This window comes from Spea bombifrons, chromosome 11, assembly GCF_027358695.1.
Source record: "Spea bombifrons isolate aSpeBom1 chromosome 11, aSpeBom1.2.pri, whole genome shotgun sequence".
NCBI lineage: Eukaryota > Metazoa > Chordata > Amphibia > Anura > Pelobatidae > Spea > Spea bombifrons.
The window spans coordinates 20,096,277-20,113,601 of record NC_071097.1 but is presented as its reverse complement, the minus strand read 5'-3'; the positions used below and the strand labels follow the sequence as shown (position 1 = coordinate 20,113,601).

Genomic DNA, 17,325 nt, shown 5'->3' with positions numbered 1-17,325 from the left:
CCGTTATTAGCATGCTGAATTGGATTAAGGGAGGAATTAACCCATACACAGCTGTTCCACACTTCAAATGATAGGGTCTTTTTTCAAAGTTGGTCCTCAATATCCAGTTAAGGTTTTAACTATTATACGATTTTTTCGAATAACTGAGGCACCTGAAGACAAAGTTTGGAAAAGACATGTTTTATATCAGGGCTGTGCACCAGGAAGCATGTGCTGTTGATGGTGCTTTAAAGGCAGGGTATTCATTCATTCACTCATTCATTAATTCATTCTTTCAACAAGGCTAGACCCACTACAATATCGGTGGCCTACACAATGGGACTGTAATATCACTTCTGTAAACTGATTCTAACAAGTTACTTGGAAGGTTCCAACGATCTCCTCAAACAATCCCCTTGGGCATCATTCTTTTAGGGCAAGTTCGTATTTTACATTACATGAAGCCATCAAGAAAATTGGTTGCTCAATCCTTATCAAGGAAAAAGGGCCACTGATGAAATATTGAGTACATATTTACCACATTACACCCCAACTACCTCAGTTTTGTATGGAATGGGCATTTCTAGGTTTTAAAGAACCCATAAAAAAATGACATAGACATGTAAATGGCAGATCGACCATGGGCTATAGGAATATGTCAAGTTCACAATTTCACATAGAATGCAGGCTATGCCTGATTACGGGGTCTGGTACTAAAGATAGTTTGAACAATAATCCCCTCAACAAACAAATGCTAAATACGTTCTCAAAGGACCCTTCAAAGAAATATGGTAAACATAACAATTAAAAGTTCTATAATTTTACACTGTGAATTTTACACTTTTTAACATTTTCAAATGTTTTTTCCCCAAAATGTATGGTACCTTCACTGTCTGATCAGCACATTCACCAATTGAGTAATGCAACTGAAGACAGAAGATATGTAATTAATGACATAAAACTAATTTATTTTCCATTGAAGGGCCAGAATTTACTTCTATAGCGCTATACTTTTTTCATATTATTTTATTCTAAAGCGTAAACAGTCTGGAATAATAATTCTGTTACTATGATGCATATTACCAGATCACATAATGTCCATGCCACCCAACACTACTTGCACGCTGACCTCTATGTTTGATTTTTAAAACATGTATCTGATGGCCAATTACATGGCTAGCAGTTTACAAGAAAAATATTTACGGACACCCCAATGCGAATTAAAATAGTCTACCCATATTAAGCTGCATGTAAAATGGAGGTCAATGATCACACTAAATAATCTACAGTATCTTCAAACATTGCGACAGTATTCCTTGGATGGTTTTGCATTAGGGTTTTCTAGAGTAAAGTCCTCATTAAAGTAAGTGCAGAGTAAATTGGGAGACGTATAGAAGTGAGACAATAAGAAGAATCAAAGGATGCAAGTGGATATACGGTAACAATTAGGCAAAAGAGGAAAGAGATCCATTACTTATCTGTTACGGATGGTGCTTTATAAATAAATAAGGGAAACCTAATTAGCTGCTTGTCAATCATGTTACAAAATGACTCATAAGCATCAGAAGCAAGAATGAGGCTACACACGCAAGCCACTTCCTAAACATGACCATTGCATAGGCGGATGGGGTGTTAATACATGGCACATCTACTAATAAACGAGCAGGTCCAGAAAACTCGTTATCTAAATCCCGTCCGGCAAATATATTCATAGAACCCTCTACCTCCTGTCTGGAAATTCAAGTATTTAACCATTAACGTATCACTGAACACCGCTCCTTTCTAGAAAGCATCTAATCCCCTAGCACATCACACGCTGACAGTAACCATTACATAGCTAATGCATTTCATAATCATGGACAGCATTAAACCTCAAGCAGCAGGATTTTAATCCCTCGCGAACGGAGAGCTAAAAATGACATTACCCAGAAAACCCTGCTCTCAAGAAGATGATTATTCTTGAAAAACAAGCAATAGTCTTACCAGCGACCAGCCCACGGCTCACGTTATCTGCCATCTTTCAAATTATTTCTTATTTCATTTGTAGGTGATAACTGGTCACACACAATTCTGCTGCAGTGTACAGTATTTATCTACAGACTAGGATAAGGGCTCAGTACAGCGCTGCAGAAACCCATTGTACAGTGCACTGAATATAAAAATCATTAAACAATAACCATAATAATAATAATAACAACAAATGGATAGCTCGCAGTTTGCATTGCATTCACCACACAGATGTAAATTGCTTTTTTGGTCCCGGATTGGAATGTTTTTTAACACTTTACATGCCAGCATGATAAGGAAAATGCCTTTTGGGGCAAGAATTTATGATGATTATTATTTTTATCTTTTATTTATATAGCGCCAACAATTTATGGAGCGCTACTTACAACACGTATTCACAACTTACGCTCAATACACATTTTAATACTCAGTTTTACTTCCTGCAGCTGACACAGAACCATGTAAAGTGTCACACGATAGTGAGTACAGAACATGACAGCAATCAATGTCACGCTTTAGGACACAATGATATCAGTAATGAGCACTGAATATCATCCATATTCCAATGACTATTAAGTCTTAACACTACACACATCTCTTAAGAACATCAGGCTTAAGTCTCCCATAACTAAACCGCGCACTGAGGCATCCACACCAGTGTTACCCATACTAACAGATCCATACGATCTTTATATAGTTTTATATATTTAAGTAAGCAAATATTCAATCGATTATTGTTTGAATGTTTATTATTAGGTGAAACAATGCACTCTAACAAATAGTAGCTGCAGCTTTGGCTTTGGACAATGCGGATATGTTTATTAATCTTAACAATTTATTAATCAGCATCATACATGGGATCGTCAGTCAATTCTACACTTTTATCACTAAATGCAAAATTAGAAAAATAATTCCCAGTACTGTTGAATGGCCAAGCACCTCTCAGAAATCACATTTTAATGACATAAAACTCTGTCTTGTTTAATATATTTTATGGAATGTTTAATCGTCACAGAAGCATGCACTTCTGGCCTGTTGCTATAGAAACGGAAAATGCCTTGGTGTTGTTTTTATGTTGTTAAATTAATGTTTTGTCTAGGTGGAACAGCACCTTTAATTAAATGGGACATTTGCACATACAATGTTTGCTTCCCTGCCCTTGTCTCTTGAACCTGGACTCACTAATGTACCTGACAGCGACCCTGTAATATTCAGGGTTTCTTAAAATAAATGCTATGCAGACCAGCAAAAATAAAAGTACATACAGTAAGGGAAAAAATGAAGGTGACTGTGCCTTTATTAACACGCACTGTGTGGCACCTATAGACGTTGCCGTGTTGCCATTAGGTTTGCCGCCATCACACCATTTAATTATTCTAGTTAAAGAAACAACTGACATTCCAACTCACGACTCGAGACAATTGTAACTAAATATATTGCAATGTACAGAGAGGCAGGTAGCACAGCCGGGAGAATTGGGATATACAGGATCACGGGCCAAATGCCAAGCAGCCACTTCAGGTTACTAAACAGATTATAGAGAATTAGCAGAACCAACGTCATTTGGGAATATTTTAAGAATTCAACCACAAAGATCTAATGGGAGCGTTTAAGGAAACTGAGACTTCTAAAATAAACCACAGTCATTAATTATATGTAAAAGCTTAATCTCTCTCTCTCTACTAACGTGTATTTAATCGAATTTTCCTAAAGTAATCTAACCCATGAAATGGATCATGTAAAGAGTGGATGACCACATAACCAACATAGAACCACATCACCGAGAAAGGACCGCACATCGGTAGTATTTCATTGTACACGCTAAAAATAAGTATGACTGAGAAGCTGGTAACATTTAAGTAATGCCCAACAACCCCCTACAGTTACTATAGGTGAGGATGTATTAACTTTAGATTCAGCTTTTTTTTTTAAAAAAAACACAGCTTTAATGCATGATAACTATGTTAGAACTATCACATCTTATACAGCAATAGACCTTCACTGCCCTTGGACAAGTACTAGTAACACTGATAAAACTATAGATGGTTTAACCAGCAAGGTATTCTCAAACTCCCTCACTTGCTAAATTAGCATGGTGACCCCCAACAGGCTGCTCATCCCCATAGAAGTGACTGCTCCATACCAACCGGACCATCCCAAAATAGAAGGTCCTACCTTCTTTATGTTAAAATAAATGTTAATGCGCATGTCTCTACTGTCTCACCTTCATAGATGTCGTCCAGTCGCAGTCTTTTTACCTTCTGCTTCTCCAGCAGTTCCATCTTCAAGACTGGGCAGTTTGTTACACCTTGACATATTACCCCATGTCACTGCTCTCCAGGCTGCAGGGAAACAGTGATATAGTGAAATAGTACATTTGTCAAAAACTAAATTAAAGGATTATATCATGCCTGTAAAGCACCAAAAATATACACACTTATGTACATATGTCACTTGCAGAGATACCATAATTTTAATCAATCAATGCACAGGACTTTAAATAAATAACAAACACTGCAGACCAACGACAGTAGCAAAAACATCCATCTGATCCATGCTTGGCTACAATGCTCAATGCAAACTACAGACACAGAGGTGCTGTGGACAGATATATCAGTACATGTACCGTTCCAATCAAAATGATTCAACTCTCATTGCAAATCAGGTTTATTGTCAAAATTTACAGACTTCCAGCTGTTTGGAATGAACAAATCAAACAAAAAGCAATGGAAATAGCTCAACACAAAGAATGCATCAGGTGGTTTTCCCAAATTCAACTTTTATTGACTTCTCCAGTCTCAAAATTATTCAACCCCATGAATAGAGTCCCTCACAACAGCACAAATATGCAAAACAGAAGTTGTCTCAAGCACAACCGATGCAACTCGGTGATGCTTTCGGGCTAGTTTGCATCCTCTGGCACTGGAAACCTACAGCGTGTAGGAAGGCAAGATAGATTCATTGAAGTATCTGGAAATCCTAGGAGAAAATGTCATGTTGTCTGTGAGGAAGCTGAAGCTTGGGCATCATTGGACCTTCCAACAGGACCCAAGCATTCCTCAAATTCCACCAAGGCTTGGCTGCAGAAGAAGTCCTGGAAGATTCTACAGCGGCCATCACAGTAACCTGGCGTGCACCTCACAGAAAATCTCTGGTGGAATTTGAAGAAGGCAATACCCAAAACCAATTTAAAAAGACTACATACAACTTGACAAAACCAATCATAAATTGTGTATATGTTGCACAAAAGGCCAGATCTACATCCTATGTGGTGTATAAGATGCATTGTTTTGAGTAAGTGTCTTAAAAAATGGAAGATAAACATGTCTTCACACATGCAGAATTCCTCAGTACCAACCAATCAGTCCATCCATTATTGCAGAAGATCGTGGTTCTGTATGGATTGCACCCCTCTCTTAAAGGCCTTATAAAGTCAGACAACAGACCGGTGTCCAGCCCAAGTTGCATTACAACAAGGCAAGCTGTTTTTCATACAGTTGCTTTTGAGATGTCGTCAACTGTTGAATCTGTCAGTAGAGCTGGCCATGCAAATCTGAGTTTGGGTCTGTAATGCGGCAGTCAAGTCAGGGGTCAAGTTAGATGCCAAGTTTGGTGGTCCTGTTAAATTTAACTGAGTTTTGGGTCAACTCACTTCCTCCTTAGCATTTTATTTGATTTGTCAACTCAACTGCAAAGTTGACTGATGGCTTTTCATTACAACTTGCTTCGCTTTGAGAACATACAAGTTGCACAACTTCAAACAGCTCAGAGGAGTTGGCCTGAGAATCACAGAAGCAGCAAACTTAGAAGGAGAAAAACAATAAAGGAACCAGGATATCACCTGCAAAAAGAAGCCCAACTTAACCACCCTACCTAAACAGCTTACACATTTGTGAATAGAGTGTAGAGGAAGGATTTCCCATCAGTTGTTTTAACACCACCTCACTATCATATGTACACTGGACCTGCATCGACATATAGTTAATGTAAAAATGCTTTAATGGACAAAGTCAGGTACCTCAGTAGATCTATATGGTTTCCAAACAGATCCAGCATACACCAATCTGCATCTCTATATCTATATCTCTCTCTCTGAATCCTCCAAAAAAATCATGTGCTGTATAAGCAGAATGTTTTAACAATATGCCTTTTCATGTCTTGATCAGCAAATTGGTACATTTGAAGGTTTTCTTCTTAATCCGCCACTAGAGGGCAACAAGTGCACACAACATCATCTCCCAATTGCTTTACTAGTAAACCCTGTGCACGTCTGTGTTTTGCATTTCATGGAAAAACTGAAAATACAAAGCTTTTAAGAATTTGTTCTGAGATGAGGAGGGGGGTAGAAGCCAGTAGATGTGTCCCATCTATAAATGGAAATCCCATAAGAAAACCATTCAATTACTGCCCTTAAAGCTCAGTGCTGCAGAAAGATAAAATCACACTGTGCATATTCAGCAGAATATGATAACACATGGATGTCAGGCATAAATAACCAGCAACACGGATTTACAAAGCTGTCAATACTACTGTATCGCAATGGCTCCGCTGCAAGGAGCTGAAAACGAAACCTGAACAAATGGAATTTGTTTACAATCATGAAAAACAAAAATGTCTTTAGTTATGCATCAGGTTCTCAAACTGGCTAGGTTAAAAACTGCCTTGTGGCATGAAGAGCTTAAATGCTGGCACCCGGAATCCCCTTATTTTCCCAAAATACATCCCATTAATAAAAAGTGATTTTGCAGATTTGACGATTCAGCTGCACAAACTTTGCACCAGAATCGTTTCAAATAATGCCCGGTTTTAAAGAGCTAATCTCAACCTTGTCCTATGATACCACTTAGATTTGGTGGTGCTTTTAGTCGCAGGTCACCTATACATTAAAAACCCTCTAGGTTTGGAGTAGTTTGTTTATTCTTTTGTTTTGTTTGCCTTCCTAAACAATTAGCATCCTCAACAATATAATACTTTCCCCTTAACATCAAAAGTACTGGGTGAGTGGACCTATCTTTACTTCTTTCAAGCTCCTGTCTGTGCCTCGACCTTGAACCATAAAGATGTCACTCACCAGCACACAAAGCCCTGCCTTTCCGAAGGTCATTATAACCATGTTGCTAAGCAACATAATGGAGAGTATAACCATCCCATATGCATTGAGTAGCTAGGACTTTATTAGCCTTGACAGTCATTTTCTTTTTGGTGGTACAAATTTCCAGTTAACGTTGAGTGTTAATGTAGAATCACTAGTATCAGATCTTGGGATTCTCTACATAAAATGTTCAGAGAGCTTCTAAAGGGTATGGCAGTGATCACTGCTTAACCGCTGTGTGTGCCACAGGCTAACAATACCAGCTTGGCAAAGTCATTTAATTAACCGTTTCACTACAAAAGGTATGAACAGTACATTTCCTTTATACCCAGATGGCATTCCAACGGTCTGCTACATAATGACAAAAAACAATCCATATTTAAGACTCAGTGATAAATTGACCAAATAGACCAAAATGAGTAAATATTCTCACCAAAAGCAGAACTATACTAAATACAGTAGATTAGTACTTATTGAAGGCTGGTTGCTCAGATTACAATAGTTTGATAGATTCACTGGAAGAAAATGCAACATTTTATTTCATTTCAAATGGACATTTCAATGGCTATTTCATTGTGAGATGTGATTAGAAATATGGCAGGGCAGGGTTTACCAAGGCTTTTCATGTAAAATATTATTCTCCATCACACAGCTATTTATAATGAAGACATTTAGAAAATCAAATGCTTTTTATTTGCAAAATACGTCATTGTTACTTGCAAACTTAGCGTCACTATAAAATCACTACTCGAGATACATTGCGGTCACTCACAGACATATACAGACTACATGCACTTCAAATGTAATGGAGGCCCCCAAAGCCGTAACGTCAGCACTGCCAAGACCCTAATCCCCCCCGAGTTGCATAGCAGCAGGCCCAATCACGCAGTCCCCCCATGCTCAATAAGTCTGAGCGAAGGGATATGATATAATTTCCCAGCTGTGAGGGAGCGGGAGCGCTGGTGACTTCCCATTTCCGAGCAAACAAAAGCAGACGTACAAAAGAAAAGGTGCGTGTGTGTATGCATATCTGTATCTTACAGCGTAAGTACTGGATATTAGTGTGTGTTAGTATGTGTGTGTCTGTGCCAGGGTATGTGTTAGTATGCATGTTAATGTGTGTGCGCGCGTGTACTGCACATAATTATTTGTAAGAAAAAGGTTGTGTATTGTTTAGTTTAGGAAAATTTTGAGACCAGAGGCTCGCAGGTACCAATTCAGTACTATAACAACTTTCTAGAACATAACTACAAAGAATAACAGGAATTTATTGTATTTATAAATATATTTAGTTTTGTTTATATATACATATATTATTGTAACATTAAGGCCTATAGTAATGCAAGGAACTGGGAAACAGAAGATACAGTAAGTGTTGAAAAACAAGATGGAGAAATAATTAGGGCAAAGAGGCTGCAACTTTAACAAAAGTAAAAAAGGCAGATACAATTTTGTTCGGCAGCTCAGCACGGGTCACTGGTACCTGGCTGCTTTTCCCTGGAGGCATGACCTAACTGTTTAAACACATCAATGGGGGAGCCCAGATCACTTGTCTTCCCATGGGCTGAAGAAACTTCATTAAAATAGTCGGAAACATCTGACATAAAGCCGGAGCACTGTGCCGAGAACTCTATAAATTAGGATTTAGTAACTTTCAAGTTAAAATATAGCCAAGAAAAAATAGCAAAAGGCCCAAATCTATAATACTTTCCCAAAATGCTTGATCTCTTTAAAATTGCCAGGAGGTCTAAGGGTACAGAGCAGAGATCTGTCACTGCTGACTTCCCCAGCACCTTTTAGCAGCTCTACCGACACAGTGATTAAGGTTACAGTGCACAGGAAATAAATCTGTACCACTAAAGGCACAAAGCCTACCTTCTTTTATCACCGAGATGTTGTGCAGCCCTGTTAACCCGCAACTGGCTATTACACTAGACAGAGGAAATGATGTGACAACGGTATGAGGACCATTCTGGTTCCTAATGCAAGCCTGCAGTTGGGCAATCATACTTTCAACCCTTTGCATGGGCAACAAGTTCCTAATTGTAGAGAATACTCTTAAGCTTGGGCCACAGAGGGTTCAATGCGCTGAGCAGTGGGCACTGCATCTTGTGTTTTAGAGCATGATAAAAATGTGTTTCTCAACTCAACCACTAACTACACAGACATCTAAACCCCTTCACACAAGTAAAAAAAATGTTTCTATTCAAGTCTTTGTACAAAGTCAGAAAGTTTGAATATCTCTGGGATAATTGAATCAGTTGCAATACATGCAATCTAGTCCATGGATCCCATCTAAAAGGGAAGTCCGCACAATATTTTGTGCTCAATGGGATTTTTTGGCACTAAAGTTCTGGAAGTTCTAAATTGATCTACAATGTCATAAATGTAATACTTTCCTAAAAACTAAAGAAAATAATCAGTTCCATTGCCTATTGTAATAATTCAACCTATCTCTCTCTCTGAATAAGGTGACCTCAATGTGTTGAAAAAAATCAACATAAGAAATGTTTTTATGTTTTCGCCAGAATCACTATTTAAGCATTTTTTATATTGTTATTTAATTTTTGTACACTTGAGATACAGAGTGTCATTTACAGTCCCATCTAAAATAAACCAATGCCATGATCACTTGCCAATACCACTTGCCAAGGACTTGGACCCAGAATTCCTTGCTACAATGATGGGGAAAATATTTTGTGCCTTGTCCATTATAGATAGATGTGGCCGATCTTCAAACAGGCACTCTTAATCTGAGTAAGATAAACAAGGTTTCCTGAAGCATATCACCTTATTAAACTACATACTGATGCATACAAATTGGCCGCAAGCAGTGACATTTCAAAGATGAAACCTTCTCATTTGTAACCTATTTGACTGCGGCTTCAAGCTGTCTAATCCATTTCCCTTAGCATATCTTTGAAATTTCAGTGGTCTTTTGAGGGAGTGGAGGCATTATTTATACAACCCTGTGACCGATAGAAGAGATATCAGGCATGACATAGTACGGCTCCCACTTTGGCACTCACAGAGTTAAATGTAATCCTTTACCGTGGCCATGGTGGATCATCAATTGGTCCCAGAGCTTGCTTGACATCTGCAATGATTACATCTAACACTTTCTGCTGTGTGATGAAGCCTTGATGAATAGTGTGTCACAACAGCTCACAAAAGATAAGGATGTTTTAATAGTGGAAAGCATTTTTTTTTTTTTGCAATACGTGTAAGGAACAAGATAGCTAGATCCAACCAAATCAATGGGAAATACAATTTCCCCTGCACCCTCCCATCTTGAATCGCACACACACACATATATCTTACTTTAGCATGAAAATCAGATTGTTGCGTGTACCCGACGCGGCAGAAAATCAACAGAACCAGATAACGCAGCAGGCAGCACTTCACTCTATTACGACTGAATTAAATATTACACTGCTAAATACTGTCAAGGTGACCTTTAGATATCTACAGAGAGGAAACTCCATTAGCTTCACTTGATTATGTCTTTATATTTTACAGCCTAAGGGGGGGACAGAACCAATACAGGAGACGAGAATGTTGATAGAGAAATACTAACAACAAAGATGATTAGTAAGATGCTTAGATGCTAAAAGTTTTATTATCATTAATAGCTGGGTGAGCATAATAAATAATCAGAAAACTATTCACAAAAGGTTGTCTCATTGCTCCAGACAGTCATCAGGGCTTAGCAGGGGCCGAGTGCAAACCTCACCTTGGGCAAGAATAAAAAAAAAAGGTATTCTTAACGCTGCTCCATCATAACTTGAGTGTTGGGATCCAAGAATCTCTAGCATCACTTTGAGATGGATTCTGCACCAAATGCCAGCACTCCTTGATACTGGGCTGTGCTATGTCCATAAGTGAGATGGTTTTCAGGACCGCTGGTAACACTACAGAGGTATATCGTGGGTTTATTCTCTAACCCACGAGCTTCCAGGTTAGGCAGAACATTCCATTCTCACCGACATTGTTGTGCTTTTTGAAGGAAATATTGCTGTATTGGCCCAAGAGTCTTTAGCTGAAGTTGATGCCTTTTATTGGCCCAACTTAGAAAAATAAATAAAGTTATATTAGCTTTTGAACCTAAGTTTATGTAACTTTACAACTTTTTCGTTTAAAGTCATTGAGTCGGTCTTTTATAACACACATCAACGTCAGTGAGGTGGTATTTTATGAAGGGCCAAGTCTGAGGAGTTTCCTTCTTTGAAGAAGGGGTAAGTTGGCCCCAAAAAATGCAATATGAAATCATTAGGATTTTTTTAATGCAGCCATTTTTGAAAGAGAATGGGTTTGGACCTTCATTATGCATACCTGTGCTGTTCCACTTAGATACAACATTAACTGAACTCTCTGGGTGTGTTAAGAACACAAACATTGGCAGGTCTGTGGATCTATTCCTTCTTCTGATCACAGTCTAATCACACAAGAACAACATTAAACACTTTAAGATGTTTTTTAGTTTCTGTGCCAGAAGGCTATCAGTGACAATTAAGAATTCCCTGTAAATTTGTGAATGAAGCAACATTGTTATGACTTGCGAATACAGCCAAGTGTTTCAGGGTAATTCAAAACCCTTGCTGATTTATATTTACTAAGCTTATATATTTGCTTCATTCATTTATATGAATACTGAAACTAACATGACATTCACACACACTGCACAGGTATGATATAGTATACTTTCTCAAATGGATTGTTCTATGCAACCTGCTTTACACCCATCAACAGACTTATTACGAGAACTGGATTACTAGCACTTGTTGGCCAGGTAACAGTGTTGCCGAATAATTCATAATGTTACAACCACAAAAGTGCTCTTTTATTGAGCTTTTTTTCTCAAACTCATCAAATTCATACACTATTAACATGAATTTGAATTATTATACATGCAAAATATGTTGAAATCCTACATATAGAATGTACTGTATCAGAAAGCAATTTGCTGATGGAGAAATGTCCAAAGAGTGTTTGTATCAGACTTAACAAGAGGAGTATGTTTAATAATAGATTTTGATGCAAAATGTTGTTTAAAATGCAGAATAGTAAACATTGATTTTTTAAAATATTGCTTGGCCTCACATAAATATTTTACACGGCTACTGGATTACTAGCACTAGTTTCAAACATAAAGGCCATATAGGCATAGATGGTTGGAGGAACATATATAAAAATACCGGTATTTAAAACAAATGGGAATTATTAGTAAATGCCCTGCTATAATTGACTAAATACATCACCCATACATGCCAGCCACTAGCCAATAATGAAGAAAAAGAATGTTTTTATACTTATTTATTTGTTTTGCAGCAAAAAAGAAGTTACGGTACAATATAACACTTTAAAGCAAGCTTTCAGAAGCAGGCGATGCGAGATATCATCGGGAAGAATGAAACGGACCAATAAATCTTATTTACTAACATTTTAATACTGACTATGGAGGCAGCCTGATTCTTGGCTTATATCAAATAAGAGGAGAATAAACCGGTTCAGTAATGGCTTCTAAATAGCCCGCAATCTCTATATGTTCATAAACATGCCTCTATATTCTGTATATTAGAAGCTATATATATATATATATATATATATATATATATATATATATATATATATATATATACTGTATCTTTAGGCAAGTCTTCAACTAAACATTCATCCCATCTACTGTGAGGAGCACAAAAGCCTGCTGTGTGTATATGATGATGTAGTGGAGGCCACATATACATGGCACAATGGCTTTGGATTATAAACTTTGCCTCTTTCTCCATATTTGAATGGCTGGAACATTATTTATACCTTTATATGCAAATAACACAATACACACTCCTTCAACTCACACTCTACACGTCCTAATAAATCATGCAAATACCATAATGTGTAGACAATCCATAAAACGTTGTTCTAATGCCCCCCCCGCGCCTGTATCCACCCCCTGTGTATAGCATGCACTCAGCACAATGATGCATGCAGCCCCCTCCCCTATTATTACACAATGAAGACAATACACTGGGGCAACGTTACTCACACATGCCCCCCCAACACTCCCAATATAACCCTCATGTACCTTGAAGCATCCCGGTGTGCGGACTCTCATTTAACTCTTGGCTTGGTCTAGGAGTTCTCCTCTGGACCGTGTGCCGCCCCCCAGTTGGTCCTGAAGTCCTGCTGGACCACGGCTGTCCCTCTGCCCTGACCTTCTCCCGCACTCAGCCCAGTACTGTGTAAAATGGACAATTGAAGGGGTTTCTTCCTCCCTGTTCCGCCCCCCTTCACTTTTGGCTAGGCGTGGTCTGTAATTGCAGACCAATAACATGAGGCTGTGCGTGGGGACTCCGGACCACTCCTTGGCGCGTCACCATCACCCCCCACCCCAACCACCAGGGTGGCAGGGGGTAGAAGCGGTGCCTGCGGGAGAGAGGAAGGAGCTGGAAGGATGCCGATAGAAATAGAATGCCTGTATCTGACAGGACCACCGTGTCACCGGCACTCTGTGTGAGAATACAGCGCGTGTACCGAACTTCACATGTAACTGATTCTAATCTCTAACGCCAAAGGTATCGGCAAAACAAAGTTAGGTTTTGTAGTCTGTGATGCCGGCTGCTGTCCTTTTACAAGGGGTGTCCCCTTGGCTTACAGACCCCGTTTTAAACACCTGTCATGGGACCCAGGAGCTGTTGGGCATTCATTTTCATTAATGGATAACCCATACTTCCCAAAGAAGGAAGCTAGTGTTAGTGGCACCTGGGTGCAGTATTTCTCCCCTTGTGAATAACACACATACTAACATGCAAACTCACTTACAACACTAACAAATACACTCTACTTTCATACACTTACACATATGTACACACATGGTCTCTCTCTCTCTCTCAGGGGCCACTATCCCTAGGCATGCCCCTGACAACATATTTTGACACACACATTCTCACACTTAACACCATGCACACACGATATGCTCCTACACACACACTGTAACACCGTATATGCACTCACACTGACATACACATTTACAGATGGTAATACCGTACACACGCACATGCTAACACCATGCACTTATACAGTGCCATACACTCACACACAAACTAACACCATAAAATTATACATACATAAATATGCTTATTGTTTCATCCTCTCTCACATCTTCCCTTCTCCTTTTTTTTTTCTCTGCCGCTCTACCTCACCTATCTAGACTTCAGCTCACACGGCTCTTCCTCTTACCTTGGTTACATGGGTGCCTCTGTACACTTACACTTACAAGTAGTTCCCTACTTGGGAGGTATGGATAGTTGCCATAGCACTACATCTGGCTGCAACGCAATAGCTGGACTGTAGCCTGAAGGTGTGTTCTCAGGGGCCACATTATGTGATGCTGCGTTATAAGAGTTTCATGCACATGCTCAGGTTCCCCTGTTGGTCTTTAACCACCAAGCCACCACTGGCTCGGGGCCTGGTAGATTTGAATTGGTAATTTTTTTAACCATAGACAGTTGTGGCAGGAGTTTAGCATGTATTGTGAAGTGGAAGCATCTAGACCACAACATCTCAGCCAGGAAGCGGTAGACTAATCACAGAGCAAGGCAGCTAAAGTGTGTAAAAACGGTGTAGCATCACCAACTACAGAGTTCCAAACTGCCTCTGGAAGCAACATCAGCACAAGCACCGGCACCTTCATGGAATGGGTTTCCAAGGCTGAGCAGCTGCACACAAGCCGAAGATCACTATGCGCAGTGCCAAGAGTCAGCTGGAGTGATGTAAATCGCCCAACCACTGGACTCTGGAGCACTGGAAACATGTTCTCTTGAGTGATTAATCCTGCTTCACTGTCTGGATGTCTGATGGATGATTGTGGTTTTGACAGATGCCAGAAGAACCCTACCTACCACAATACATAGTGCGTGCTGTTTGGTAGAGGAGGGATAATGGTGTGGGGCTGTTTTTCAGGGTTTGGGTTTCTTAGTTCCAGTGATGGATAATGTTAATGATATTTTATAAAATTGTATGTTTCCAACTTTGTAGCACCAGTTTGGGGAAGGCCCTTTCCTATTCCAGCATAACTGTGTCCTCGCCAACAAAGCAAGGTCCATAAAGACATGGTTTGATGAGTTTGGTGTAGCGGAACTCGAGTGGCTCATGCAGAGCCCTGACCTTTACCCCACAAGGGCCCCTGTGGTTGAATGGGCACAAAATTCCCACAGACACATTCCAAAATCTTGTGGAAAGCCATCACGTAAGAGTGGAGGCTGTTATAGCCACAAGATGAAGTAACAAGTAGACTTGGAAGCCGACCAACTCTTAGTGTTAGGCTTCTAGGGGAAAAAAATCTTCGTATTCCACCAATATTCGCCTGTTCTGTGTTTGGTTAGGGCGAATATTCGTGTACGTTCTTCGTGTTCATTTTTTGTAGAAGGGATTAATATGGAGTTAACGAGGTATGCTTTACGCAGCAGCTTTGGCACCAGGATTTTAAAAGTTCGTATGCTCACCTCTATTGGTCGCCGGCAGGGACCTCCTCTGCCATCAACCAATGAAGTGCACCTGCACTTCATTGGTTGATGGCAGACGAGCCCCCTGCTGGTGACAATAGAATCACTCATACAGACTTTTAAAATCTTGATCTGGCCTGGGGAGACCACTGGTCTGGAACCACTGGAAACCAATTAGTTGATGCCAGAGGAGGCCCCTGCAGGCGACCAATAGAGTCGCTCGTACGGCCCTTTTACTCCTGACGGCGAACCTACGGATTTCCGCTCCCGTTAACCCCTGCGATGCTGCATAGATAAGGTAGGCTAGATGGGGAAGGGACCAGGGAGATTAGTAAACGAAGATTCTTTGTGTTGTGTGTCTTTGTCTTGGTATACGTTTTGCAGCCGCCATGTTAGTTTCTTCGATATTTGGGCTGAACAACATGTTCCCCGAATATGAATGTGCAAGTCTAGTAACAAGCTCATATAGGTGTGCTGGTCAAATGTCCACATACTGTACTTTTGGTTATATAGTGCATATAATGTGTGTAATAAAATACACCAGAATCCCTGTTTTATTGTATGATATACTATGAAGGTTATGTGTAAAATGTGACCACTTGAAAAGTGATAAGACCCTTTCATAGGTTGCTATGGTAATAAGACCACTAGAATAACCCTGAATGTTCCACAGCCATTAGTATTAGACTTGTGCATTCGTCTTCGGGTAAACATGAAAACGAACACGAAGAGTGCGTTTTCTTGTTCGTTCCGAAGACACGACGAAGAGAAGACGGCGGCGGTAAACCGTAGACGAAGACACACACCACGAAGATCTTCGTGATCGTCTTCGTCTACTACTCTCCCCCGTCCCTTCCCCATCTAGCTTACCTTACCTTTGCAGCATCGCGGGAGTTGACGGAAGCGGAAATCTGTAGGTTCGCCGTGACGGGTTACAGGGCAGTGCTAATGAGCCTATTGGTCGCCTACAGGGACCTCCTCTGGCATCAACCAATTGGTGACCAATAGGCTCACTCGCACGTCCCTTGTAACCCCTTACAGCAAACCTATGGATTTCCGCTCCCGTTAACCCCTTTGTTGCTGCTTTAGATAACGGGAGAGGAAATCCGTAGGTTAAAGGGCCGTGCAAGCGACCAATAGGCTCACTTGCACGGCCCCTTAAGGTGCAACAAGTTACGGCACCAGGAGCCTAAAAGTCTGTACGAGCGACCAACAGAGTCGCTCGTACAGACTTTTAAAATCCTAATGCAGCAACTTGTCCGGCAGATACCACTGGTCTCCTTGTTCAATCAGTTAAATGTCCGTACAAGCGACCAATAAAGTCGCTTGTACGGACATTTAACTGATAGAACAGGGAGACCAGTGTTATCTGCCGGACAAAGTACAACACCAGGAGCCTAAAAGTCTGTACGATCGACCCTATTGGTCGCCAGCAGGGGGCTCGTCTGCCATCAACCATTGGCAGACGAGCCCCCTGCTGACGACCAATAGAGTTTCTCATACGGACATTTAAACTCCTGGCGCCAGAGCTGCCGCGGTACGCGTTAACCCCCGTATTAACCCCTTAACCGGAAAAAAACGAACATGAAGAATGTCCACGAATATTCGCCCGAAGAGAAGACAGGAACAGGCGAATATTCGCGGAATACGAAGATTTTTTTCCCGAAGACGAACACAAAGAGCCCCCTGGTGCCCAAGTCTAATTAGCATCTTCTCTCCATGACATAGGGTACAGTTTAAAGGTTT

General features: G+C 40.2%; 1 protein-coding gene across 1 annotated transcript in view; it reads right to left on the bottom strand.

The window, feature by feature from the left end:
• The window catches only part of CTBP2 (C-terminal binding protein 2), a 28,921-nt gene extending 15,605 nt beyond the window's left edge, over window positions 1-13,316 (bottom strand). The window contains exons 1-2 of the mRNA XM_053450436.1: window positions 13,161-13,316; window positions 4,211-4,328 (exon numbers count right to left, since the gene is read on the bottom strand). Of these exons, the coding sequence (XP_053306411.1) occupies window positions 4,211-4,268 (58 nt within the window). The 5' untranslated portion in view covers window positions 4,269-4,328; window positions 13,161-13,316. The remainder of the gene's footprint in view (window positions 1-4,210; window positions 4,329-13,160) is intronic.
• Between the last annotated feature and the right edge of the window lie 4,009 nt (window positions 13,317-17,325).